This window comes from Carcharodon carcharias, chromosome X (assembly GCF_017639515.1).
Source record: "Carcharodon carcharias isolate sCarCar2 chromosome X, sCarCar2.pri, whole genome shotgun sequence".
Classification (NCBI taxonomy): Eukaryota; Metazoa; Chordata; class Chondrichthyes; order Lamniformes; family Lamnidae; genus Carcharodon; species Carcharodon carcharias.
Genome location: NC_054507.1, coordinates 21,720,080 through 21,746,485, shown reverse-complemented (window position 1 = coordinate 21,746,485; position 26,406 = coordinate 21,720,080). Strand labels below are relative to the sequence as shown.

The following is a 26,406-nucleotide window of genomic DNA, read 5'->3' as shown; positions in this document are numbered from 1 at the left end:
ACCCTGTCCATGCCCCTCATAATCTTGTACACCTCAATCAGGTCGCCCCTCAGTCTTCTCTGCTCCAACGAAAACTCCAAGTCTATCCAACCTCTCTTCATAACTTAAATGTTTCACCCCAGGCAACATCCAGGTGAATCTCTTCTGCGCCCCATATATATGAAGACCTCTCTGTGTGTTGGGGGAAAATGTAAGGAGTGAGCTAATAGCAGTGAGATCAATTGCAAATTTGTTTAAAGATGTGGAATGATTACTATTCAAAGTGAGATGTTTTAAAATAGGTTACAGTTTTAAATTGGTTATGACTGAGGAAGGTTGTTTTTATTTGTTCATGGGATGTGACCATTGCTGGCTAGGCCAGCATTTATTGCCCTTGAGAAGGTGGTGGTGAGCTGCCTTCTTGAACCGCTGCATGTGGCGTAGGCACACCCACAGTGCTGTTAGGAAGGGAGTTCCAGGATTTTGACCCAGTGACATTGAAGGAATGGCAAAATAGTTCCAAGTCAGGATGGTGTGTGACTTGGAAGGGAACTTCCAGGTGGTGGTGTTCCCATCTGTCCTATGGTAGTGGTCGTGAGGTTGGAAGGTGCTGTCTAAGGAACCTTGGTGAGTTCCTGCAGTGTATCTTTTAGATGGTACATGCTGTTGCCAGTGTGCGTCGGTGGTGGAGGGAGTGAATGTTTGTGAATGGGTGCCAATCAAGTGGGCTGCTTTGTCCTGGATGCTGTCAAGCTTCTTGAGTGTTATTGGAGCTGTATTCATCCAGGCAAGTGGAGAGTATTCCATCACACTCCTGACTTGTAAATGCAGGACAGGGTTTGAGGAGTCAGGAGGTGAGTTACTCACTGCAGGATTCCTAGCTTTTGACCTCCTCTTGTAGCCATAATATTTATATGGCTAGTCTAGTTCAGTTTCTGGTCAATGATAACCCCCCCAGGATGTTGATAGTGGGGGATTCAGCGATGGTAATGCTGTTGAATGTCAAGGGGCGATAGTTAGATTCTCTCCTGTTGGAGATGGTCATTGCCTGGCACTTGTATGGCACGGATGTTACTTTTCACTTGTCAGCCCAAGCTTGGATATTGTCCTGGTCTTGCTGCATATGGACACAGACTGCCTCAGTATTTGAAGAGTTGCGAATGGTGCTGGACATTGTGCAATCATCAGCAAACTACCCCACTTCTGACCTTATGATGGAAGGCAGGTCATTGATTAAGCAGCTGAAGATGGTTGGGCCTAGGACACTACCCTGAGGAACTTACTTATGAATTAATTAAACATGCTTTTTCCACAACTGTTATAATCTAAACCCATATCTGATTCTATTCAATGTATCATTTGCACCGCAAGCATGTGTTTTTAAACTAGTAAGAACCAATATGGCAGACAGATGGAATGGGTGATGTCACTGTTTCCAGTCATAATACAATGTGCAAATGGAGAGAAATGGATTAGGTTGTTTTCTGCATTAGGTAAGCATTTTTTTTCCATGGCTAACTTGAGATAATAAAACTGGTTTACCTATAGGGGAAGCAATACTGTACCAGAAAAGATAGGTTGGCAATCGGGGGCGGTGTGGGGTGGGGAACTAAACAAGACTGTATGCCCTGCAGATGTTGCTGAAATTAGTTTATGACAACAACCGAACTGGTGAATTTGTTTTTTTTGTAAACTATATCCTACTTTCTGCAATTTGTGTACTGTACCATGTGCCTGGCCACTGTCTGTAAACCATTGCCTGAATGTAATACCAATTTCACAGCAGATAGTTGAAGCTCCAAAGATCACATTGTCAGAAGTTGCTGAAAATTCAAAGACTGATCTATTCATTTTGGCTGAGACCACAAGATTGTAGGTTATGTTCTGATCAGTAATAGAATTCTTTTTATTCGTTCAATGGTAACTGAGTTATGCCTCCTGATTGAAGATGTTTTGTCGGCATCTCTTGTTCATCCCTTTAGTTTGGCTTATGGTTTAAGATTATAAATTTGTAATTGTTAAAATTACTTTTAAACTGTTTATTTCAAGCCATAAAAGGTTATTTACTTTCTTCCATCCTTACTTTTCTCAAGATGGTGAATCATGCTGGTGTACACTCATGAGACCTGACACACCTTGGGTATCTTGCTCAAGTGGTAATCCTTCATGTGAGATGGGACAGTGAGTTTTAGCACATTATTTGAATACAGTGACATCACAGCTGAGCCTGATCCTGTTCTTAGCAGATGCCAGCATGCACTTTTACAGTGGGGGTTACTGGATAGTAATCAGTGATAGAAACTGTGGCTGTTTTTTTTTCTCTGTTCCTTTCACTAGAGACAGAGGCCAATTGTACTCCCGCTGCAACAATAACATCTTACCAAGCTCCAGAGAGACTAGATCCCCTGGGAATTTGGCATAGAGGAAGTTGGAGCTTCTTCAAACAACATTACACTTTATAGAGTTGTAGTGTTCACATAGGAACCCAATTTACAATTTATGTAAATGACAAGAAAACACCACAAACTTGATGGACCAAATGGCCTGTTTCCTTGCTGAAGCATTCTACAAAACAACTGTGCTAGCTCACACTGCATTTATTGCATTTCTTCAGTAATTTTTTTTTCTTTTTAAACTGCTGCTGGTCAAGTTTTTTAGAATTTTTTTCAGTTAAAGCCTTTAAGGATGCACTTTTACCGTATAGGTAACCACTTCAGTGCAAATAAACTCTTGTGCTGCTAATCTACAAGATGTGCAAAATATTTTTATGCTATAGTTTGGTGGTTGTGTTTAGAGGTGCATATATTAAGAAAGAACTTGAATCATAACAAAAACTGATAACAGTCCAGGGTGGGGATGGTTAGAGTGGCTTGATAGTACACATCAGATCATTTGTTGGATATTGTGGTTAATACAGCGACAGTGCTTTGCACAACAACTTATTATTTTGTTTGAAGTGATTAAATCCTGCTGTGTCCCTATTGCACAATGCAGTATGGTTTTAGTTGGGCTCTTTAAAGCGATCGTGAAATAGTCGCATTCTGTGAGCAAGTTCCTCGCCGACACTGAGCATCTCTCCACGCTTAAGTTTTGGGCTCATTCTGTGGGCAATCACAGCAAGAACTTTTACCCAGCTATTCTGTAGTGTGATTCATTGACACTCAAGCTATTGCACCACTTAAATGGGGATGTTTATAAAAATTCAGATATTTGGGAGCAAGATGTTGGTACTTTAGGAGTTCATGTTTCAATGTTCAATGGGATTGCAAACAATTTGGCAGGAGCAGCATTGCATTGCTTGCATAGTGTATATTTTCCATAATAAAAATGTGCTTTAATGTGATCAGTGTCTCAAAATCAGTAGGCATTCCGAAAGTTGTTTTTTTAGAGAGTTCTTTATCAGCAATTTTTAGAGGTAGACTTTTTACTTGCTCCCTGCAGTTACCAAAGTCATGAAAATATAATAGCTAAAGCCATCTGCAGAGCATTTCAAATGGCTCATTTTCATTTGCATTTGCTTCTGTTTCTGAAAGTTTGCTGCTTTCAGCTTTGGAGCTGGAACATACAAAGAACCGTTTGTTAGAGTAGCCTTATTTCATGCGTATGCTGTCTTCTATTCGTGTATCTTAAACGTTCCATTTTATTCACCAGCTGGGAGATATTTCAAACTTGGTCGATCTTAACAAAAACACATAAGCTTGCACTGGCTATTCTGTGCCACAAAAGACTTGATCGCTTCTGTATTTGAAGCTATAATGTCCTATTTCCAGGATTGCATTTCAGTTCAATATCTAAATAGCCAGGAGCATTATTCAAGAACACTGGCATCTTTGGAGCTGCTTTTCCCCCTTAATTCTCTTTTTTTCCTTTCCTATCTTTAGTTAAATACAACCTTTAACTTCTAATGTCACCCTTGAATTCCTGTAGTTTTTTGTAATGAGGGGAATGCCTTCATCTCATTTCTCAAGCAGCATGGCTTCCAGCTTTGCTAGTAACTAAAGGCTTCTATAATTCATATGTATCTTCATTCAAAACAAATGCTAATCACCTTGACATTATATAGCCTTTTAGCTCTTCACTCATCTCTACAAGGCCTTTGTGAACAAAGCATTAAAAGAAAATATCCAGTTTCATCTAAATTCCAGATCTTTTGTGCAGGATAGAAAACCTAGAGTTTATTTAAGCAGATTGTCCAAGCGTTTTTCATCATTGTGTAGCATTTCTATACCCTTGACAAATAGGATTCTAAACTAAAAAAACAGAAAATGCCATCAATACTCAGCAGTTCAGGTAATGTCCATCCAGAGAGAAATAATTAACTTTTCAGATTGACTTTTTACTCTATTGAAAGGCTATCAACCTGAAACGTTAACTGTTTCTCCCTCTACAGGTGCTGCCTGACCTGCTGAGTATTCCCAACATTTTCTGGTTTTTGTTCCAGTTTTCCAGCATCTGCAGTATTTTGCTTTTGTAGATTAATATCCAGTACCTGTTCTCAAGCTTATTGGTAGACATTCCAGGATTGAAAACTTTTATTTTAGCAAGACAATGCCCTCTAGGACCTGGGCTGAGAATGGCCAAACTCTTAAAAGACTGCTAACCCAGAAGACAAGGTATTCCTCCTGTCAGTCTGAGTTACATTCGTATCCAGAACTCAGCGTTGAAAGGCAAGTATCTAATTCACTGCATTATCCAATCCCCTTTGTGTACTAATATTTAAAACTAACGACCTTCCTCTCATGTGTACTTCACAAACTATTAAGAGATGATTGAGGTCAGCTAATTTGCCACAGACTGGGAATCAAACTTGGAATCTTCCTACTTTGTTTGGATGTTACTCACTGGATGAACTGATCAGGGGAGTGACTTATTGTACGTTGTGTTGGAAGTTCTGTAAAATTGTTTGAAGTTGGTAGCACAACACTGAAGAGGTGCTAGATTTCTTGATTTGACAGAGCCATTAGTATTTCAGTAACATTATCTAAATAATAGTGCCACTCTGCTAGGACCATTGTCTGAGCATTAATGGGCAGAACGGGACAACTACGTGTTCTCACTCACTGACAGACTGGCCCATTTCTCAGGCATGGTGTATGATGAGTCTTGTGCCAGCATTCCAGCTGACCCAGAGAGTGAATGGTGGGAGAGAGCTTGAGTTGGCTACTAAGCAGCTATTTTGTTAATGTCAGATGATAACAACAACTTGTATTTATATAGTGCCTTTAATGTAACGAAACGTCCCAAGGGGCTTCACAGGAACATTGAAAGGCAAAATTTGATGCCAAGCCACATAAGGCAGATGGTCAAAAGATTGATCAAAGAGGTAGGTTTTAAGGGGTCACAGTTATATGGTTCACTCATTAGCCTGGGCCTCTGGATTACCAGTCCAGTGACATTACCACCATGCCGCCATCTCCCAAGAAATATCAAGAAATTAGCACCTTGTAGGCAAGCCTGTACCCTTCTGGGGGCTGTGGTATATACTGTATGGTATAAAAACAAAACAAAATTGCAAGCTCATTGATCTGTCCTTTATAAATGTTAACTATTTTGGAATCCACGTTAAAACATTTAATCTTTTCTATGCATGACACATCGGATAATCTGGTTTGAACATACGAACATAGCAATTAGGAACAGGAGTAGGCCACGTGGCCCCTCAAGCCTGCTCCGCCAATTAATAAGATCATGGCTGATCTGATTGTAACCTCAACTCCACATTCCCACCACCCCCTCTATAATCTTTCACCCCCTTGTTTATCAAGGATCTATCTACCTCTGACTTAAAAATATTCAAGGACTCTGTTTCCACCGCCTTTTGTGGAAGAGAGTTCCAAAGACACTCAACCTTTGGAGAAAAAAATTCTCTTCATCTCTGTCTTGAACTGGCGACCGCTTATTTTTGAACAGTGACCCCTAGTTCTAGATTATTCCACAAGAGGCAACATCCTCTCCACACCCACCTTGTCAAGACCTCTCAGGATCTTGTATGTTTCAATCAAGTTGCCTCTTACCCTTCTAAACTCCAGCAGAAATAAGCCGAGTCTGTCTAACCTTTCCTCATAACAATTCCAGTTATTCGTCTAGTAAACCTTCTCTGAACTGCTTCCAATGCATTTACATCCTTCCTTAAATAAGGAGACTGAAACTGTACACAGTACTCCAGATGTGGTCTCACCAATGCCCTGTATAGTTGAAGCACAACCTCACTACTTTTGTGTTCAATTCCCCTCACAATAAACAATAACATTATATTAGCTTTCTTAATGACTTGGTGTACCTGCAATTCATGCACTTGGAAGCCCAGCTCCCTCTGCATCTCGGAGCTCTGTGATCTCTCACCATTTAGATAGTGTGCTTTTTGATTTTCCTGCCAAAATGAACAATTTCACATTTTCCCACATTATACTCCATTTGCTAGATCTTTGCCCACTCACTTAATCTATATATATCCCTTTGTAGCCTCCTTATGTCTTCACATCTTACTTTCCTACCTATCTTTGTGCCATCAGCAAAATTAGCCACCATAACCTTTGGTCCCTTCATCCAAGTCATTTATATAAATCGTAAAAAGTTGAGGCTCCAGCACTGATCCCTGTGGCACACAACTCATTACATCCTGCCAACCAGAAAATGACCCATTTATGCCTACTCTCTGTTTCCTGTTATTTACCCAACCTTCTATCCACACCAGTATGTTATCCCCCTACACCATGAACTTTTATTTTCCGCAATAAACTTTTGATGTGGCATCTTATCAAATGCCTTTTGGAAATCTACTTACAGTACATCCACCAGTTCCCCTTTATCTGCAGCATATGTTACTACTTCAAGGAACTCCAATAAATTGGTTAAACTGATTTCCCTTTCACAAAACCATGTTGACTCTGCCTGATTACTTTGAATCTTTCCAAGTGCCCTGCTGTAATGTCTTTAATAATAGCTTTAACATTTTCCCGTGACAGATGTGAAGCTAACTGGCCTGTAGCTTCCTGCTTTCTGTCTCCCTCCCTTTTTGAATAAAGGAGTTACATTTGCTATTTTCAATCTAATGGAACGTTCCCCAAATCTGGGGAATTTGGGAAAATTAAAACCAATGCATCAACGATCTCCCTAGCCGCCACTTTTAAGACCCTAGGGTGAAGTCCATCAGGACCAGGGACTTGTCAGCCCGCAGTTCCAACAATTTGCTCAGCACCACTTCTCTAGTGATTGTAATTTTCCTGAGTTCATCCCTCCCTTCCATTTCCTGACTTACAGCTATTTCTGGGATGTTACTTGTATCCTGTATAGTGAAGACTGATGCAAAATACGTGTTCAATTCATCTGCCATCTCCTTATTTTCCATTTATTAATTTCCCAGACTCGCTTTCTGAAGGACCAATGCTCACTTTAACTCTTCTTATTTAAATATCTAAAGAAACTCTTACTATCCATCTTTATATTTCTAGCTAGCTTTCTCCCATATGTTTTTTCCTTCCTTATTAATCTTTTACTCATTCATCGCTGTATTTTATGCTCTCTCCAATCTTCTGACCTACCACCCATCTTTGCGCAATTATATGCTTTTTCTTAAAGTTTGATACCATCTTTAACTTTTTTAGTTAACCACGGATGGTGAATCCTTCTCTTGGAATTTTTCTTTCTCGATGGAATGTATCTATTCTGAAATATCCTATTAAATGTCTGCCACTGCATCTCTATTGACCTATCCCTTAACCTAATTTGCCAGTTCACTTTACCTAGCCCTGCCTTCATGCCCTCATAATTGCCCTCATTTAAGCTTAAAATACTAGTCTTAGACCCACTGTTCTCTCCCTCAAACTGAATATGATCGCTGCTACCTAGGGGCGCCTTCACTGTAAAATTATCAGTTAATCCTATCTCGTTGCACAATACCAGGTCTAGTATATCCTGATATCTGGTTGGTGTCAGAACTATCCCAAAAACATTGTATGAATTCCTCATCTAGACTACCTCTGCCCATCTGATTTTTCCAGTCTATATGTAGATTAAAATCCCTCATGGTTATCGCCATACCTTTCTGACAAGCTCCCATTATTTCCTCTATACTATGCCCTACTGTACAGTTACAATTAGGGGGCCTGTACACCACTTCCACAATGGCTTCTTGCTTTTATCATTTTCATCTCTACTCAAACTGCATCTACATCCTGGTTTGCTGAACTTGGGTCACCCCTCTCTATTGTGCTAATACCATCCTTAATTAAGAGAGCCAACCCTCCACCTTTTCCTAACTTCCTGTCCTTCCTAAATGTCACATAACCCTTCAAATTCACGTCCCAATCTCTGTCATCCTGCAGCCATGTTTCCGTAATGGCTGTCAGATCATATTTATTTCTATTAGAGCTGTCAGTTCATCTGTTTTGTTTCAAATGCTACGTGCATTCAGATACAGAACCTCTAGTTTTATCCTTTTACTATTTTTGTAACCGCTAGCATTATCTGATTTACTCTTAGATTTGTACTCTGCCACTACCTGTCATGGTCTGTTTATCATTTCCCACATTAATACCTTTCTCTCTTGCCTTACCTCTGCTCTTTGATTTAACACATCTTCCCAAATTTGATCCCTTGCCCCCACTATTTAGTTTAAAGCCCTCCCTACTTCCCTAGTTATGTGGCTCGCTAGAACACTGGTAGCAGCATGATTTGGGTGTCGACTGTTCCAACAGTACAGCTCCCACTTTACCCATTACTGGTACCAATGCCCCATGAACCAGAACCCACTTCTCCCACACGAGTCTTGAGCCATGTATTCATCTCTCTAATTTTACTGAAAGCTTATAAATAGTCATCATTAATAAACTTTCACAGTAATTTACATTTTAAAATCTAATTTAATTGCTTTATCACAATTAAAAGTTTGCCCATTTATCGGGGGTGTGGAGGAGCAAAAATCCAAATATGGACATCTGAAGTAAAAATCTAAATGCTGGGGATACACAGAACTGACAAAGGGACTTACAATGGAAAACATCATCTCGGTCTTTTTTTCAGGCACTGATGGACCTGCTTGTATTTCCAGCATTTTATCTGCTCTGGTGGGAAGTGGACAGAGAGAGAGGAGTATATGCCTCTATTTTCATCTTAGTACAGCTTGATGTCTCCAAGACTGAAGACTCAATGGGAAGAACACATTGGCTTGGTGTATACCACATGGTCCCTGAACATGTTGCACCACCTTGGGGGAGGGGAAGGTTGTGATTCTAAACTTGTTAAATTCATCTGGGTTTGTTATCCTGTTCAGCCCACTGCACGTTAATTGGATTTTGTTTCTCTTGCTAAGATAAGGATAATTGCAGGAGACTACAAATCTAAACTGCAATCTAGCTAGGAAAAGACAGTATAAACTTAAGGTTCAAAAAACTGAGCAGTTCGGTTGTGAACTTGATTTTTAAAAAGATGGGTAAGATAGTATGTAGTACTGAATTGTCTAAAGAATTTCTGATATGAATAAGAGCACATAAAATTGACCATTTCCCAAAAATGGTGCAACTGCCTACATTAGCATTCTATTTTGAATGGGTGTATTTAAAAGGGCTGCGATGGGGAGCCCATATGTACAAAGTGACAAATGTTATTGACAAAGCAGAAAAGAGATGAATAATTCTGTTCATTAAAGTTGTTAACCTGTTATCTTTCCCCTCTGTCCCACCACTGTCACCACCCCAAGGAAAAAAAAAGCTCGTTGAGGTTAGGCCATTAAAATGGGTGTCTATGTGGTTGTTTAAAATCTAGATCTAATACTGCAGAAACTGGCCTGAAGCATAAATTTTACATCACCAGGAATTGCAATTGCCTTATTGAAGCATTCCCTGAAGTGGTTCCACAATGTACATACAGCATAAGTTAGCTGTGAGGCAGGATTTTGAAATTCTTCAGCCAAGAGCATTCATGCTGCACAAAGCAAAGGAGCTCAGGTGTGTCCACCCCACAATGACTTTTGTTTTAAAAATAAATTGGTGCAGCCAATATTATACTGCAAAGCTTCCAGATACTTTTGGCTTTTATTCTGCAGCTTGACTGCAACTGCGAGCACTCCCTGTTTCTCAATTAAAATTAGAACAAATTATTTGTAGAAGATACAAGAACGTGATTTAAGTAGGACAGCCTTTTTGCTGTCAAAGGTAACCAAGTAATATAAAGGTGGGGGATCATCAGCTTCCAGTGACATTGCTCAACTGGTTTGGATGGAAGTGCATCAAATTTTAGCTGTGGTCCTATTAATTCTTTATGCTATTGCACTCTTGATTGGATAGTAGATGTGCAGAGTGGGAAGAATTGGGACATCTGTGGTATACAGTGGTAAATCAATCTGGTGCATAAGGATCCAGGACATTGAAGACAACATAATTGTACAGGGAGCAGTGAAAAGAAATAATTGATACGTACTTGCTGTAGTTCAGATGTATCTATACTGTATATGGATGGTCAGTGTACATGTTTCTTTTTTATGTAGGTGTTTGTGAGCAGTTTACCTACCACACCAATTGAACCTATATTTGAAGGTAGGACAAGTAGTTTTGGTGGTGGAAGTGCAAATTACTGAAAGCAGCTTGACTGCTTGTAACAGAAGGATTGATATTTCTTTGGAAATATATTGAGTATGGTACACCAAGTGTGTATAAATGGCAATCTCCTTAAATAATGTTTGTGTCCCAAATGTTTCTCCACTTAACTTTTCATTTTGGTATGAGCTGCTGCTTTCAGTGACTAAAGGTTAATTTCAGTTTGTTAAAAATTGGCATCGATGGATAGTAATAATGTTGGATAAGCTATACAAACTGTAACAGCTTCTGTGGGTAAAAAATGAGTAGACGAGTCTTATACGTTCAACCGAAGAAATACATTTAGTGATCAGTATCTGGTGCAAAATTGGTTTAGCCATCCATCATTAGATCTAGCTGGACCACATCTCATGTTATTGGGCCTCATTTGCCTCTGTCAAAATTATCTATTACCCTAGGGTCATTCTGACTAATCCCCAGCTGCTGCTTCTCTACAACCACACATTTCCTTAATCCCTTCACCCTTCTACTCCAAAAGCAAGTCCAAGCCTAATTTGTCTATAAGACAACCTCGTCCCCTAACAATATTGTCACTGAACTGCTGACCACCCAACTTTCCTTCCTGGTTCTCATGCTAGCTGCCATTATAAATGGTTTCCTATTTTCAAATATAGTTTCCCTCCATTCAAAATGGCTGTCATTATTGCTGCCCCCACAAAAAACCCTACCCTTGAATACTCTGTCCTTGTAAACTTCCACTCCATCTTCAATCTCCCTGTCTTCTCAAGCCCTTGAAAGTGATGGCCCAGATTTTGCAAGCATTGTCCCTTCACCACTGCCCGTAAAGATCTAATGGGCTTTCTGGCATCGATTTCCACTATTTGGATGTCAGTTTCATTCTAGTGCGATCCATAGGGGAAACAGTGAAGTCAGCAAGCAGGCTCAGCAACCAATCAGAATAATTCTGAGCAAACCAGGAAATAAGCCCTGGTTATCATTCATTTTTCTGTAAAATGATTGAACCACATACACATGGGGAAGGGTCGAAGCTGAAAAATTAAAAGCTTCAAATAAAATAAATTATTTCAAAAAATCTATTGAACTTTTATCATGGAATGGAGGAATGACAATCCAGACTTGTAAAATGCATTTCCAGGACCAGAAAGGTTGTTCAATCAGTAATTAAAGCTTAGTATGCCAATTTAAAAACACCTCATTCAACAAGACTTAACTTTTTCAATGGCTCATACAGCAGGAAGAGTACATTAAAAAGTTGAAGTTCATATCAAATCACTGATTATGTGCAGACTGCATTTGCAAAGACTGCAATAGCGCATCTTGTGGAGGAACGGGGTATTACTGACACTGACAGCAACTTATGGTGTCCACACATGCGTGGTTAAATGCAGATATCCAGAAGTTGCTGTCAGTTTTACACAGTAATGATAGTCAACGGTGACAGTTTTGTGGTCACCACAACCAGAAATTCCAGACCAATTTTGCCTCCCAAAGCTGTGCCCATCTTTCTCACAGCTCCATATTTTAATTTCTTCAAGTATATTTCTGCATTTGCTACAAGCGCAGAAACGACCCTAATCAAAGTCCCAGGATGTATCTTCTGACTATGGTGTGTCATCCTGTCTTGCCTTCCTTGATCTCTCTGAAGACATTTGATTTGTACTCAACTGACCTAGTAGCACAATTATATATTCAACCAACTTTTTGCTATTTGATATATCAAGAATTGAATCTGCCATTGCTCCCAGATTCTGTTCCATTTCACTGTTAACTATTTCAGTTATCTGAAAGATGCAACGGGTGCCTGATCCCATTTATTGCAAATGCTTCCCTGAAAATCAGAGCCTTGTGTATTTTTAATTTTAGGATTGTACATTACTCTGCACAGTGATTTTAAAAGTCAGTTTAATTTGCAGAGGTGCAGTTTTTCACATTGAGTTACTTTGTGCTACTACTTACCATTGGTTTTCCATACACAGCATTACAATTCTATTAAATATCACTTATTCTGGCACACTGCTCATTAACCTGTCAAAAGTCAGCATTGTGGAGAAAAAACTGGCACCTTTCTATTCCTGTGATATCTATATCTGAATTATGGTGGCTTGGGGAGACTCTATTAGGGTGATGCGCTGGAACTGAGCATATTGTCTGAGATGAGATGGGAAAACTGAAAATGTTAGAAATCTGAAAACAAACAAATGCATAGAAATGAAGGGTCTCTGCCTGGAATGTTAACCTGTCTCTTCTCAGATACTGTTTGATATTTCCAGCATTTTCTGTTTTAACTTCATGTATTGTGTCCAATTCAATGTGGCATCATAGAGATGAAATCTGACATCTTGAATAACCTAATGCTTATCTGATAATTTTGTGTCTCTTTCTAGTCTCCTCTCCCACTGTTGGCAAGCCTTACAAATGTAATTACTGTGGCCGGAGTTACAAGCAGCAGAGTTCATTGGAGGAGCACAAGGAGCGCTGTCACAACTACCTACAGAGCCTGAATGCTGAGCCTCCACAACCATCTACTCAGCAAGGTCTGTAACCACCAATGCCACAGTTAGCCTTGGGCAGCAAGCACTATACCTAGCAGTGCCACAGTTACCCAAGGATAGTGAAACAGATAATGAGAATATGACTAGCAGTGACATATCCTAATAATGATAATGGTGTTGCATAGTTATCTGATTAGCTGCTCATTACTCTGATACATTGCTGTGTATTTGATGTTTGAAAAAGTGTGTTTCATCATTCAGGTATCATTCACACACTCCAGGAACTTGTCCAATCTAGAATTTAGCTCTACAAGATTGGTTCTGGGAAATCGTGTTTTTAGCATTTTTATCGGCATCATCCCACGAGTGACAACCCCTCTCTGTATAAAACTCTATAGAAAGGCCCAGGATCTGCCGGATAATTCAATTAACAAATGCCATTTTAAACTGTTGATCTGCCTGACCTTCCAGTGGAAAACTCGCCAACAATTTGCTGGAAATGTAATTAGAATATGCTAGCAAAGGGGCAGATCAGGACCAGCCCGGTCAATATCTGATGCATAGCTGAAGATATCGAACCCTGAAGCTGAACAGGACAAGGTTTCAACAGGGACTTGATTCAGAGTAATGGCTTCAATCTGATAATGTGAGGATGGGTCACAGTATGCCTGGATAGAATGTCCAGTTTGGATTTAATTTGATGAGATTATATTGAAACCAGAGTACAGTGTAGATACTTAAATCAGTGTTAATTAGGGACCCGAATGTATAGGGTTATCTCAGGAGCTACATATGATCCCTAACCATATTTTATCACTGGTTTTAATTTATGCTTGATATATAAGCTCATTAAATATTAATAAAGTATAAATTTGAGAAAAATTTGACATGCCTAGCTATCAAAACGCTTATTTTACTTAACTGAGATTCCAAGTAAGTTTCTAGAAGAAGTCCTACCTTTGGGCCTGCTGAGTGATTGACTTTACTGATTCCAAACCCTCCAGTTCCACTCTGTGATTGTCTAAATCGCTGTGGCAATCCAAATGGCATTAATTTAGCAGACTCAATGTCTCCATTGATTTTAATGTGGACAGGGTTGGGGAATGGTGGTGCAGTGCTGTGATAATTGGTACTTCAACCTTTTCAGCAAGGGTCTCTAAAGCAGCATACAAGTTCCTGAAAATTATGATGCGGGGCATTTAATGCCATAAGTCACTAGTGACATAATTTCGTGGAATTTGTACACCATTCAAATGGCACCAATTTTTAGCAAATTTGGCAATATTTAGCCAAATATTTAGGGAAGAAAATTAGCACATGACTTGTGTTAGATCTTTATTTAATCATTCAGGAGAGCAGCCCCTTTATATATTGCTAATCTCCAGTTGGGCAAGGGGAATTGTGTATGCAAGACCTTTCACCCAGCCTCGTTCCAGTTACCAAATGGGTGATGCAAAAAATGGAGTTGTCAGCAAAGAATACATTTCCACAGAGACTGAGTGTACCAAAGAATTATTGATTTTAAAAAAAGTTAAGAGGCTGATTATTGTTCTCATTGGTTCCAATAAGTGTTTGTACCTGATTTCAGGACTTTAAGGTTGGGAGACATTTTCCATTTTGTTAATTCAAAGCTGTTGAACCTGCCTGGGCAAGTCAACACAAATTTAACCATTGGAACATATGAATCGGGGAGAAAAAAGTTTGAACAATTTGAATATCCATCCTCTGTCTTGCACCTCTTTAATCAACAGAACAGCTATCATTGACTTTGTATGACCTTTCAGGCCACTACTGACTCAGGCTAGTGTATTCAGTATTTTTCAGCAGCATATAGTTCAATTACCTAAGTACTTAAGGTCCTAGAGACTGTTATCCAAAAGTACCCTCTTCATTTGAACTATGATGTTTCAACTATTTTCATGCATGGTACATAGTACTCGTGATCAAGACAATATCGAAAATAAGAAATCTCCTGAATTAGAGGGGCTATCAAGCATGTCGTCCCAAGCAGCAAATAACAGAATTTTACTCCTATTACTTTATTGCCTTTACTCCATATTGGATTTTGGAAAACAATCAAATCCTAAAAAGAAGTTCAGTTTGGTTACCACATATTAAACAAGCAATGCATTTTGGGTTTAGATTTAGCAACTATGGATGTAAAGGATACCTATTTTTGGATTGGCCCTATTATCAATAGTTTCTCGGGTATCTCTAACTAGTACAGAATCTTCTCTTTCGGCCTTTCCCATCCTTCCAGATTCTTTATGAAGCACCTTTCAATTGTTGCTGTGCACCTAGGCTTAGAATTGTAGTGCGCATTCATATTTAGACAACTGGCTGGTTAGTCCAAGTCCCCTGATGACAGTCCAGCAAGTAATTGATATTTTTTAGCAGTTCGTAATTTGTGGGCAAGCAGCAGAAAATGAACGTGAAAGCTGTAGGGTTCTTGTAAAAACTCAACTTGTTCACCCATGTCCTCCAGTGTGAATAAATGCCTTTGGTGCAAATAGGGATCCAAAACAAATGCTGCATTGCCAGGGATGGCAATACCCTTAAAAACAAATGAAATAAAATAAGTTCACAACAAAGTTCCTTACTTAGGGTCATTGGAACATAGAATGCTTTGCAACAGGGAGTGTTTGAGGCACAGATCTTGTATCCTTTAAGGAAAAAAAATGGATAAATATTTCAAGCAGAAGATGACATAGGCCTATGTTATCATGTAAAACCAGCACAGAAACAATATGGTGAATGGCCTTTTCTGTTGTAAACTTATGTGCAGCTAGTTTTGTCCCCACTATCACCGGTGAGGTTCATGATCCTGATTATCTAGATTGCTTTGAGCTGGGTCTAGAGTATATATGAGTACTCATGGCCTCATCTCTCAAAGTTGGGTCTGGTTTCTTATCACTTTATGGAACTTGCGTCCAGATAGTCTTCCCCTTGTTCCTAACTTGAATGTTAAAGTAGGCCTTAATGACCTGATGGACCCACTATTGAAACTGATTTTAAGCTTCATACTTGTAAATCGGTGTTACTTCCTAGGCTTTTTATTGGCAGTATCTGTAAGGTAGCTATTTGGTCTGCTCTTTGCACATTTATCAGACGTTACTTTTGAGATTTGGTCTACATCCAGGTATTCCTTGGACCTGTTTTGGTAGCAGAACTTGTAGCATTGCAGCTAGGGTCTTCCCCCTTCCTAAGTTGGTGGTGCTTTGATGCTGGTCCTGTGGTTTGTACCTAAATGAAGTAAAATTAACTTTTTAGGGTCTTCATTATTTGAGTTGAAGCATTCCTTGTGCACCACAATCCTCACCTATTTTTTGTTTTGATGGCTGGGGGATTTTTAGGGGAATTTTTTTTAAGTTACTACAGGCCAAAAGAACAGAATCATTGCACAAGTCCTCGACCTTTTACACAATGTGGGAGCAAGATGTCACATGAGGGGTGCTCTCAATGGTATCATGATCCAATGAAGTGTGATTACCAGGACCAATCCAGATTGGACAAGTTCCTATGGTGTGTGAGGGATGCTATCATGCGCAGAATGAAGAAGACTATGCAAGGTAGGTCATTTTTCTTTGCCTGAGAGTCCAATATGAGGCATTCCTCATTTCCAGGCATTTCCCATGAGAACAGAAATATAATGTCACACTGGGCCACTTGTACATCAAACTTGGGAGCATGTTAACTTGTCTGTCCACCCTCTTAATCAGGGAGCGGGGCGTAGCTTGTGATACAAGCAAGAGGTGACACAATAAATGAAATGTGATGCTGCATAAGTAATTGTTCAAATGAACTATAAAGGATTATGTTCTGTGTGGTTGAATACACCAAATAATACTTTGCATAAGCCTAGAAATTACTGTTTGCGATATTATCTGGAGGTATGGTAGTGTAGTGGTTATGGCTTTGATGAGTAATCCTGAGGTGATGAGTTCAAATTCCACATGGCATTTTGAGAATTAATTCAATAAATTATGAGCTGCTGCCAGGAAAAATGACTAGATTGTTGTAAAAACTCAACTGGCCCACTGATGTCAGAAAGGGGCCTGCTACCTCTTTCCAGTCTGGTCTACATGCAGTTCCAGCCCCCAAAAACAGATCCTTGATGACTTTAGGGCTACTTAACTGGGTAATAAATGCTGCCTTGCCAGTGTTGCCAACATCCAAATAACTTTTTTGAAGTATGCAAAAGCTTAATGAGTTAATGTGATATTCCTTTATATCGCTATTTTAACAGAGTTATTAACCATTTTACTTGGTCTTGTATGCTCATGTCACAAACAGTAATTTTAGGGCTGTGGTACTTCCACAAATGCAAGTTCACAACTATTTATGCAGTAGATTTAGTATCTCATTTCTAATCTGAAGAAATGCAGTCTGTAAACTGGCTTAGTTTTGCTGTTAATAATGGTGAACTCTTGCAACAGTGTTTGGGAATCTGCTAAATAGCATATTCTAGTGAATGAGTAGTTTTATGAAGGTTCCTGTGGCTGTCACTTTGTGATAGTTCACACTGGTTTTCTTGTATATCTTTCTTTGCAAAGTTTGTATCGCTGAGCCTTACTCAATTTCTGCATATAAAATGTAAATTTTGAGATTACTGTATGCTCTGGTTTCTATGCAGTGCTGTATCGCTGGTTTTCATGGAATCAAGTCACCACTTGTTCGCTGTCTACCAGCTCTAAAAGTGCAGACCTTTCAGAGTAGAACTGTTAAAACTTTCTTAATTTCAAGTAGAATTCAAATGGTTAGGTTCATATCCCTATTGACTGATGATACTATTATAGCTGACCATTAAACGCACTTTTAACCACTGTGCCATATTGTTTTAAACTTTGATTTTATGCATGCCTAAAAGCCACAACATTTAAAAAAATGCATGTGTATAGCTCCAACTGACTCTCAAATATAATGCAATATTTGCATCTAATGGTACAGCTTAAATATTTAAGCTTTTCACCCTCATTCAGGAAGTAGAAATATCCATCATGGTTCCTGCTTCTGATTACTATCCAGTAACCTCTACAGCAAACCTCTGTGGGTAAAGGCAGTCACATAGCCTACTGACATTCAATCTAGGCTTATGCGTAAAAAATGGCCACTTGGCTGAAGTACTGGAGTGCTGCCTTTGTCAATATAACTTAAGTTGCATGCTGGGGTTTTGTCTTTGAAATGTGCACGAAATATATTTTTTAAGAGAAGGAACAAGTCCCCCAATACGTGTATTTGATGCCCAACATTATACCAGAATGAGGTGGTGCTTTCAGGAGAAAGTTGGGGAAGGGGTAAGGATTGGGGAGGGAAGGAAGGTAGGGGAAATCAAATGATAATTGGGATCAACTCACCAGTAGCACCAAAATAGTGCACTCAAAGTTACAACAACTGCGCAGAAAAATATCTGCTGTTGAATGGGTCCATTAGCTGTGTTTGTCTTGAATATATATTTTACACTATAACCATGTTGAAGACTTTGGACCAGGTCTTCCATTACTAATATTTAATACTTTAACTGGTGTCTCTATGCAATGGGCACTACCAAGTTAACAGTCGAATACTGAAAATAAGAGATCTGTTTCCTACCTAAAGGCAAGTCTTCTAGTTCACAATGTATTTTAAACCAGTATTGAATATAGTTTCCCCTCCTGCTAATTTTCCTGCTTATCCCCTAATCTACTTCTGAAAGAATTGACTCCTTGCTGGAGTACTCTGTGGATGCTGGCCACCATCGAATACTTTGCTAGTTGACTGTTCTTTATGTGAATCAAGGCAGGGATTGTGATTTGGAGCAGAAATTCTGGGTGTCTTTTCCTTTTCTGTTCCCCACCTGCCACTCCACTCCCCTGTGTCAGCCCAAACCAGGAATCAAGCCCTGAGACCTGACTCAACTAATCATTGGTTTAACTGCTGGGAGAACCAAACTTTGTATTTATGACAAAACAAATTACACAGTTTTGCAGTTGTAGTATAAATAATCATGACCAATGCAAATCTGCAGTTAGTGTCTTATTCACAACTTTGTAGGAAACTGGAAAGTCCCTGGAGGGGGGTGGGGGAGGTGGTGGTGGTGGTGGCGGCGGCAGGAGGTCAATGATAAAAGGAGCAGTAAGGGCGTTATCAATAAGAATTGGATATTCCAGTCTTTTCATACTCTTCCTTTACGTTTTGAAACTTGGTGGCAATTTAATGTCCTGAATAGCAACTGTAAAATAACTTGGTGCAAACAAAGGTTTCTCCTCATTTTTTTCAACCTCCATAACTTTATTTTATTTAAATATTTCAAATGAATTTCATTATCATCAGGGTGAATAGATGTCAATATGGTGCGTGGAGCACTTTCCACTTACGTCATCCAGTATCGGCATCTAGTACACCCAGGTAAAGCCTGTTCTGTTCTTTCGTAATTCAGCATCAGAAGACCACCTGTGAGAATGTTTTCACTTTCCAGCAATTATTATGGCCTTTTTGAGAGTGCCAATAAACGTCTAATTAGGGGTGATTTGTGCTGTGGACCCACGGCTACTTGAAACTGGGTTGAGATCGTCCAGACTTATTTCACGTAGGACCTAGCTAAAGACATGGCGCTACTCGGACAGGATAAATCAATGACCTTATCTGCATTGAGAATGCATGCCACATGGAGTGAATGCTGTGAGTGCACTCAGTGTAGTTTAGGGTTCAATCTGCATATCTCATGCTGCACCGTGCTCGAAAGAAACTAAAATGAATTCTGCTTGTATGATACCTTCTGGAAAATTACTTTTAAGAGCTGGCAAAACTATAGAATTATAGGCAGTTTGTTGGTCTCTAACTGTGGCGCAAATGCGCAAAATGCCTCGTAAAATATATTGGAGCTCTGTTTTTGTTGCCAAAATGAATTGGTTAACAAGAATTTAAACTTTTGTGCAGTATAAAATGATCGCTAAAGCTGGTTCAAAGCAACTTCCACTGTTGTTCCCAATGCTGCCTGTACAATGTGCATCAGTTGATCACCAGATTTTAGGGTGCTTTCTCTCATCAGCAGGGGAGGAGAACCGTGACATGGATGTGATGCCTGACCATATCCTTCAGCCAGCCCCTGACAGGCCTTCTTTTATAGATAGGCTTGCTAACACCATTGCAAAACGAAAAAGATCTACTCCGCAGAAATTTGTGGGTAAGAGCTTCTGTGTATTTTTTTTTTAAATGCCCCAAAAGGACAATAAAGGGTTAGGTTGTTGTACAGCTGTGTTTTTCCATGTCTTCGTCCTTACACATGCTTGTCCCCATGACAACGTAAATGTTTTCCTCTATTCGCAACTAAAGAAGGATCTCAACCTTATAAGGAGCAAATTGGGTGATGCATTTGATGGTAGTGGATCCAGTACATTCTGCATAATCCACAGTGGTGATCTGGCCGCATATAGTATTGATTTTGCTTTACTATTTTATGCAGAATTATGGCTCTTTGTGTGTGTGCAGCATAATCTTCAACAAAACTGCAAATTTTAACAAAAGTAAAAACTTAATTTTGTCATGGGATTTTCTTGTTTGGGTTTGGGCTCCATTTTCTTTTTATGCAACATTTTTAAATTTCAGATTGAGAGAACCTTGAAAGTTCTTGTGTTGGTCTTGATTATTCCACCCCTAAATTAGAGATGGTTTTATTCAATTCCCTGGTGAACAAATCAAATTTTAATATTTACCATCCAAATGAAAGGGATATTTAAACCATCCACTATCCAAACAAAATTTGGGGTTTGGATTTGGGGTAGGGATTTGAGATTCCTAATTTGGGAGGAATCTTGTTTATTTTTGAGGTTTACTATCACTGGCAGGTACAGGTGTGAAATCTCTCTCTAGTTGTTTTAGGTTTTATTTAGAGTTTTGATTATTTTTGTTTTGGTGCTATTTCATAGTTGCATTGCTGACTTACTGCCTAAATTTGGCAAATCCATATTTCACTGGTCAGAAATTGCCATGTTCTCCTTTGTAAGCTCATGATTTCAAAAATGCTTTTCCTGATGTCTTCATTATGATGATGAAACATACAGTCCAACAAGTGTTTGACAATCCTTGATCCTGAACTTCAACCAGGTCAATATAATGCCAAGAGGATGTTGTCTTGAAGGCCATACATGTTTCTGAATGAATATTGGAACATCTTTCTTTTAATTGCACAGCTGACCTTGTAATTTTTCAAATTTTATTACAATTTCAATTGTTACAATTCCTGAAACCAGAATTGTTAACTTTGGTATTGATTTTATTTACAGTATATTAATCTAACAGAATTGGTGGGGGTGTGGTGGGGCAGGGGCAGTAGAGTGGTTAATTGTAAATTAATTTACCTTTAACTTCCCTTTTATTACTGATTTTTTTTTTCTGATTTTAAATCCTAATCCTTTCTTTTCAGGTGATAAACACATACGCCTCAACCTAACTGATGTTCACTTTGAGGTGAACTCCAATTTTGAGAAGGATGTAGAGATGATGGCTCCTCACCCCATGGACCAGAATTTGGGCAGTGCACTGTCCTATCTAGGAACAGAAGCAATGAGGCCTCCAAGGCTCCCCATGACTAGTTGCACGCCGGAGATCACGCCAGTGATCAGTGCTGTCTACTCCCATGTACATCCCATCCACAGCCGAGCTGAGGCACAGGGAAGTCGAGAGGCAGCAGAAGGTCATGAAGACATGCCAGAACATCTGAATTCTAGAGCAAAAAACCAACTGGTAGAGCTTGGAGTGTCTCCAAGCAATGGCTGCCATGATTCCACAGATACAGAAAGCAGCCATGAAGACAGGAATGCCCAAACTTTCCCTAGTAACTATGCCACAAGGCAAAGCCCGGCCTATTCCAAAGAGGACCCAAAGGCACAGGAGCCCCAATCATCTGCCAAAGCAGCTCAAAGCTCAGCCAAAGAGGTCCTAAGAGTCTTAAATGAAGATGGAGAACAAGTTAAGGCCTATAAGTGTAACCACTGCCGGGTTCTCTTTCTTGACCACGTAATGTTTACCATTCACATGGGTTGCCATGGATTCAGAGACCCTTTTGAGTGCAACATCTGCGGCCACCACAGCCAGGATCGGTACGAATTCTCCTCTCACATTGTCCGAGGAGAGCACAAAGTGAGTTAGAGAGGGCCACATGGACTACACTTTTCTACTCCCCTTGCGCTGGCTTCATCTAAAGAAGGAGGTGTTCTTACTAGGGTTGGACAAGATAATTGTTTTCAGGGATTAATCTACAGAACAAACTGGGGTTAAATTTGGCTCTATTTTCCAATTAAGACTATATGTTCTCCATCTGAAATTTTTTGTTGCATCTTTGACCCAAAGATGCTAACCTTAATTGTATTTAGTTGAACTTCAGTGGAGAAAAGCAGTCCATATTTCTAGAAGCCCAATTTTACAGTTGATGCCAATTAATGAAGATTCAGATTATGGTACATTTTATTTCGAGCACTGGTTTATTTATGTATATAAGGCAGTATAAGTGGGTTTTCCTTAACAGGGATGAATTGAAAATGAGATTTTTATTCCTACCAAAGCACCCTAATCAATGGGCTTCATCTGTTTTTTTTAACCTTCTGGATAGCAGAGAGCTCAACTGTTATTAAATTCTGAAGACCGCGTGTAACTTTGAAGGGAATCATCTGGTGACCCTTACTGACCCTTTTAGCATCATATGAATTCTTAGATAAATAAAAGTAATTTATCCGAATGACATGAATCAAAGAGAACTAACTATGTTTATGTCTTAGCGACATTTGTCTTTGGAATATGAGATTTTACAAATGCCCATTTTTAACATTAATGAGCTTAAGGGTTAAACTATTTGAACATCTTGGCCATTTTGACACTTATGACAAAAGATATGATTTGCCCACTTTTTGTTTCCAAGTCCCAGTTCAAAAACTGTGGATTAATCCCAGAATATTGTGACTTGGCTACCCGGCTACATAATTTAAAGTGTCCAGCCAGATTCTTTGGAAGTTTGTTGGGGGGGGGGGGGGGGGGGGGGGGGAGGTTGGGTGGGGGGAGGGAACGGGGGAGGAGGGGAGGGATTTGTTGTCGAGATTAACCTTTTTAGAAGAACAAAAGTTTTTAACTGCTTCAATTTGAAGATGCCCAATAATGTAGTAGTGAATGTGCCTCCTTTGTCACTGTGGTTACAAATTCAAACTCTGTCAATAGTACATGTTCACTTGCCTCCTGTACGTGTGGTGAGCTTTGTCAAATCCCTGTTGAACCAATGCACCATCTTGCCCTGTGCAAAGTGACCAGCCTGTCTGCCGAGCCACAGAGTACCCTGGCAATATGCAGGGCCATCAAGCCATGGGGGATGTGTGGAATTCAATGAGCTATTGTCGTGAAATCAGACAATTTATGAAATTAGTGTCATAGGTAATCCAAACTACCTCGTTCTCACTACTGGATATAACAACTACCATGATGCAACCTTGGGTTACAAGAGGCTTTGAATTGGTGGCTAATGGCCATAGGTAATATTTGCCTATTCCCCTTCCCCCTCACCACCAAGATAGCTGTTTGATGATGTCGCAGTGTAGCCAACCACTTATACAGTGTACACATAACAAAATGCACAAACTTATTGGTGCATGATAGTTTCTATTGCTCAGTATGTTCCATGGTTAAGAGCGCCAGTGCCCTGTTTTCATAAAATATTGACTTGTGGCCTGGCAGTACAGTTAATATGTGTACTGTCTGAAGTTCAAATCTTCTCTAAAGTCGATATTCCAATTCATTAACAACCATGTGCATATTGAGTTCCTTTAGTTTTTGGCTGAAACACTGCAGTGCTTAACACTCTGAGGAGAGGTAGCCATCTGTGCTCGTGCTCACCAACACTGGAGCAGCATTTGTACTGGAAGCTGTGAAGAAGTGTGAGTGTTATGTAGGAATGTGCAGTTTTTAAAACTTTAATCATATAATATAAATATTTTAGTTCTGACCAAATATGGTTGCAGGAAGAGGGTTAATATATTTTAAACAATTAATGTGTTCTTATCTATTGAAAGGACTTTCCCAAATGTTGAGGTTTTTAAATATTGTCAACATTCATATTTATAATTTTAAAATTCTGTAGTGTAAAAATTCAGATGTTTCACACTCCTGTGGTTGTCAGCTCAAGTCCCAGAACTGGGCCACATCAGCCACATTCACGATGAATAGTAACCAGTTCTCTGTCTGCGTGCTGGATGGAACGTCTCATGAGGGTTGGATATTGCCAACGACTCCATTTCAGTGAGGCACTGGAAAGTTTTTCTTTAGGGATGGGGTGGGGGAGGGGTGGGGGGGGGGGCGGTGGGAGAGGAAGAAGAAAGGCAAGAGAAAATATTACAATGTCTGCCTTTTAATAAAGGATATTGTATGAATGCACACAGCCATGATGGAATACCTTTAATAGGTTCTTCTGCTGTTCCAAAAGGACGGTTTTGTGGAGTTAATAGATTTTTATAAAGAGGGAAACTCTGACATCATCAGTTTCCAAGACACCAGTGCAAGCTCTGTTGATCTTTGAGGGAGGCTTACTGGGTCATAGTTTTTTTTTTTGTTGCCCAACCCCAGTTCTTAACCAATTTCCTTTTTTTCAGTTATTTAATTACTTTTGTTTTGAACTGACACTTATAAGAATTGTTCTCTGAATATGTGTATTTAAATTGTCTTTGCACATTAGTTTCCAACACACAAATGTGTTGCACACTGCTAGGGTAGCACAAACTAGCTGCCAATTTCTTGTGTAGATCCAATATCTAATTTCAAAACCCTTTCACATCCCAGTTATTTTAAGCACTCTTAAGATTTAAATTTTTAATCTGTGCAAAAGCACAATTATTTAAACTGACTTGAAAAGGCCCTGCTATAATGGAAGAAATTTATATGTCCTAGCTCTGATACAATCTTGTATTTCTAGTCTCTGAAGGAATGGGACAGGCTACAGTTTGGTAAGGGGAACACTGCTAGTTCTCTAAGCTGTAGGGACAGAGAAACTAGGAAATTAATCTTATCTGTCCTATTACAGTTGAGTTAGATGCAAAGGGAGCAAGTTTTAAATTTGGTGGTTTCTGAGCCAACTTTTTTTTAAAAATTAGAAATGATAAAAAGTGGCTCCTTAGGGAAATTAAGATGAGAGGTTGCTTTGAACCATGGGAAATCCTAGGCAGTGATGGTGGATGATGGTTCATTGTAGGAGGTTTCTGCTTAAGACTGTTTAAGTTTATTTGTCCGACATGCTTTTTGCGCCATTTTTTGTGCTTGCATTTGTCGCTTAATGGTACCATTTTATTTTGGCAAATTAAGTGTTGCGCTAAAACTGCAATTCAACTGCAAAAGGCTACAAAGATTGAGCATTTATGAAGTGGGAATATCACCCTAGCCCAGTGAACTTATTTGACAGTTTGGAATCTGGGCTCATTGTCTAGGCAATGTGGCTCTGCTTGTACCTGACCGTGAAAGACACCTCATTTCCAAAATAGTTATTCATTGTGGTGTTGAGCAGATCTGCCTGAAGGAGGAAAACCTGCACCAAACCAGCATTCCAGTAAGTGTCTGAATCAGGTATTGTACATTTAGAACAGATTAAATTTAACTTTTTGTTTGCTATTAATAGAAGGGGTCTTCAGCCAACCTATGGTAACCAAGTAAAATAGCTCCTTTTTGACTATAGTCACAAACCATATCAAGGAAACCTGCTTTCAAGTTTAAAGCTCAACTTACCTATTTTTAATGTTGAAGCACTTTCAAAATAATTATATCATGAAACAAATAGCTTTCTGTGCCTTTAATTATAGGGATAGCATTGTAAACTGATTTGCTTATGTAATCTTTAAACATATTATTCAGCCCCAAGTGGGACTGACTTAAAATCACAAGCTGTTGTTCTGCCTGGAGCCTATGGCTCTACCTAGTCACACCTATGTGATTGACTACATTAAAATAAGCAGATATGATACTATTCTTCTTTAATTAAAGAGGCTTGATTGGTTATTTTTTCCAAAAAGTAGATTTTGGATTGTGGAGCAGTGTCTTGCAGCTTTAAACTGCAGCATTGTTTCATTTTTTGCTGTGTTGAAAGCATTCAAAGCTGTGCAAACCATTGTGAACAATGTGGTCCGCTTATCAAAACAGTGATAAATCCTGGACTCAATAAAGGTTACTATGCACATCGTTTCTGCATAAATTCATCTTCAACAGTGAAAATAACTTTGTCTTTTTGACCTTGTAGTAACTGCTGTGACCTTCCACAGTTTGCTCGCTACTTTCTAAATCAGTTTTAACTATCTTGCTTTGTGCTGTCAAGAGTACACACCAAGGAATCTTGAGATTCAAAATGTCACCAAACATTCGGTATCCCATAAAACTGAAAAAAA

At 39.3% G+C, this 26,406-nt stretch overlaps 1 protein-coding gene across 4 annotated transcripts in view; it reads left to right on the top strand.

Moving 5' to 3' along the window:
* Positions 1–22,997, top strand: part of ikzf4 (IKAROS family zinc finger 4) — a 163,177-nt gene extending 140,180 nt beyond the window's left edge. For 3 of the 4 annotated variants that reach the window (XM_041180271.1, XM_041180267.1, XM_041180269.1), the window contains 3 exons: positions 12,917–13,066; positions 20,052–20,186; positions 21,426–22,997. In XM_041180271.1, coding sequence (XP_041036205.1) covers positions 12,917–13,066; positions 20,052–20,186; positions 21,426–22,150 — 1,010 coding nt within the window. In that variant the 3' untranslated portion in view covers positions 22,151–22,997. The remainder of the gene's footprint in view (positions 1–12,916; positions 13,067–20,051; positions 20,187–21,425) is intronic. The other variant, XM_041180270.1, reaches the window with a different exon arrangement.
* The last annotated feature ends 3,409 nt before the right edge of the window (positions 22,998–26,406 follow it).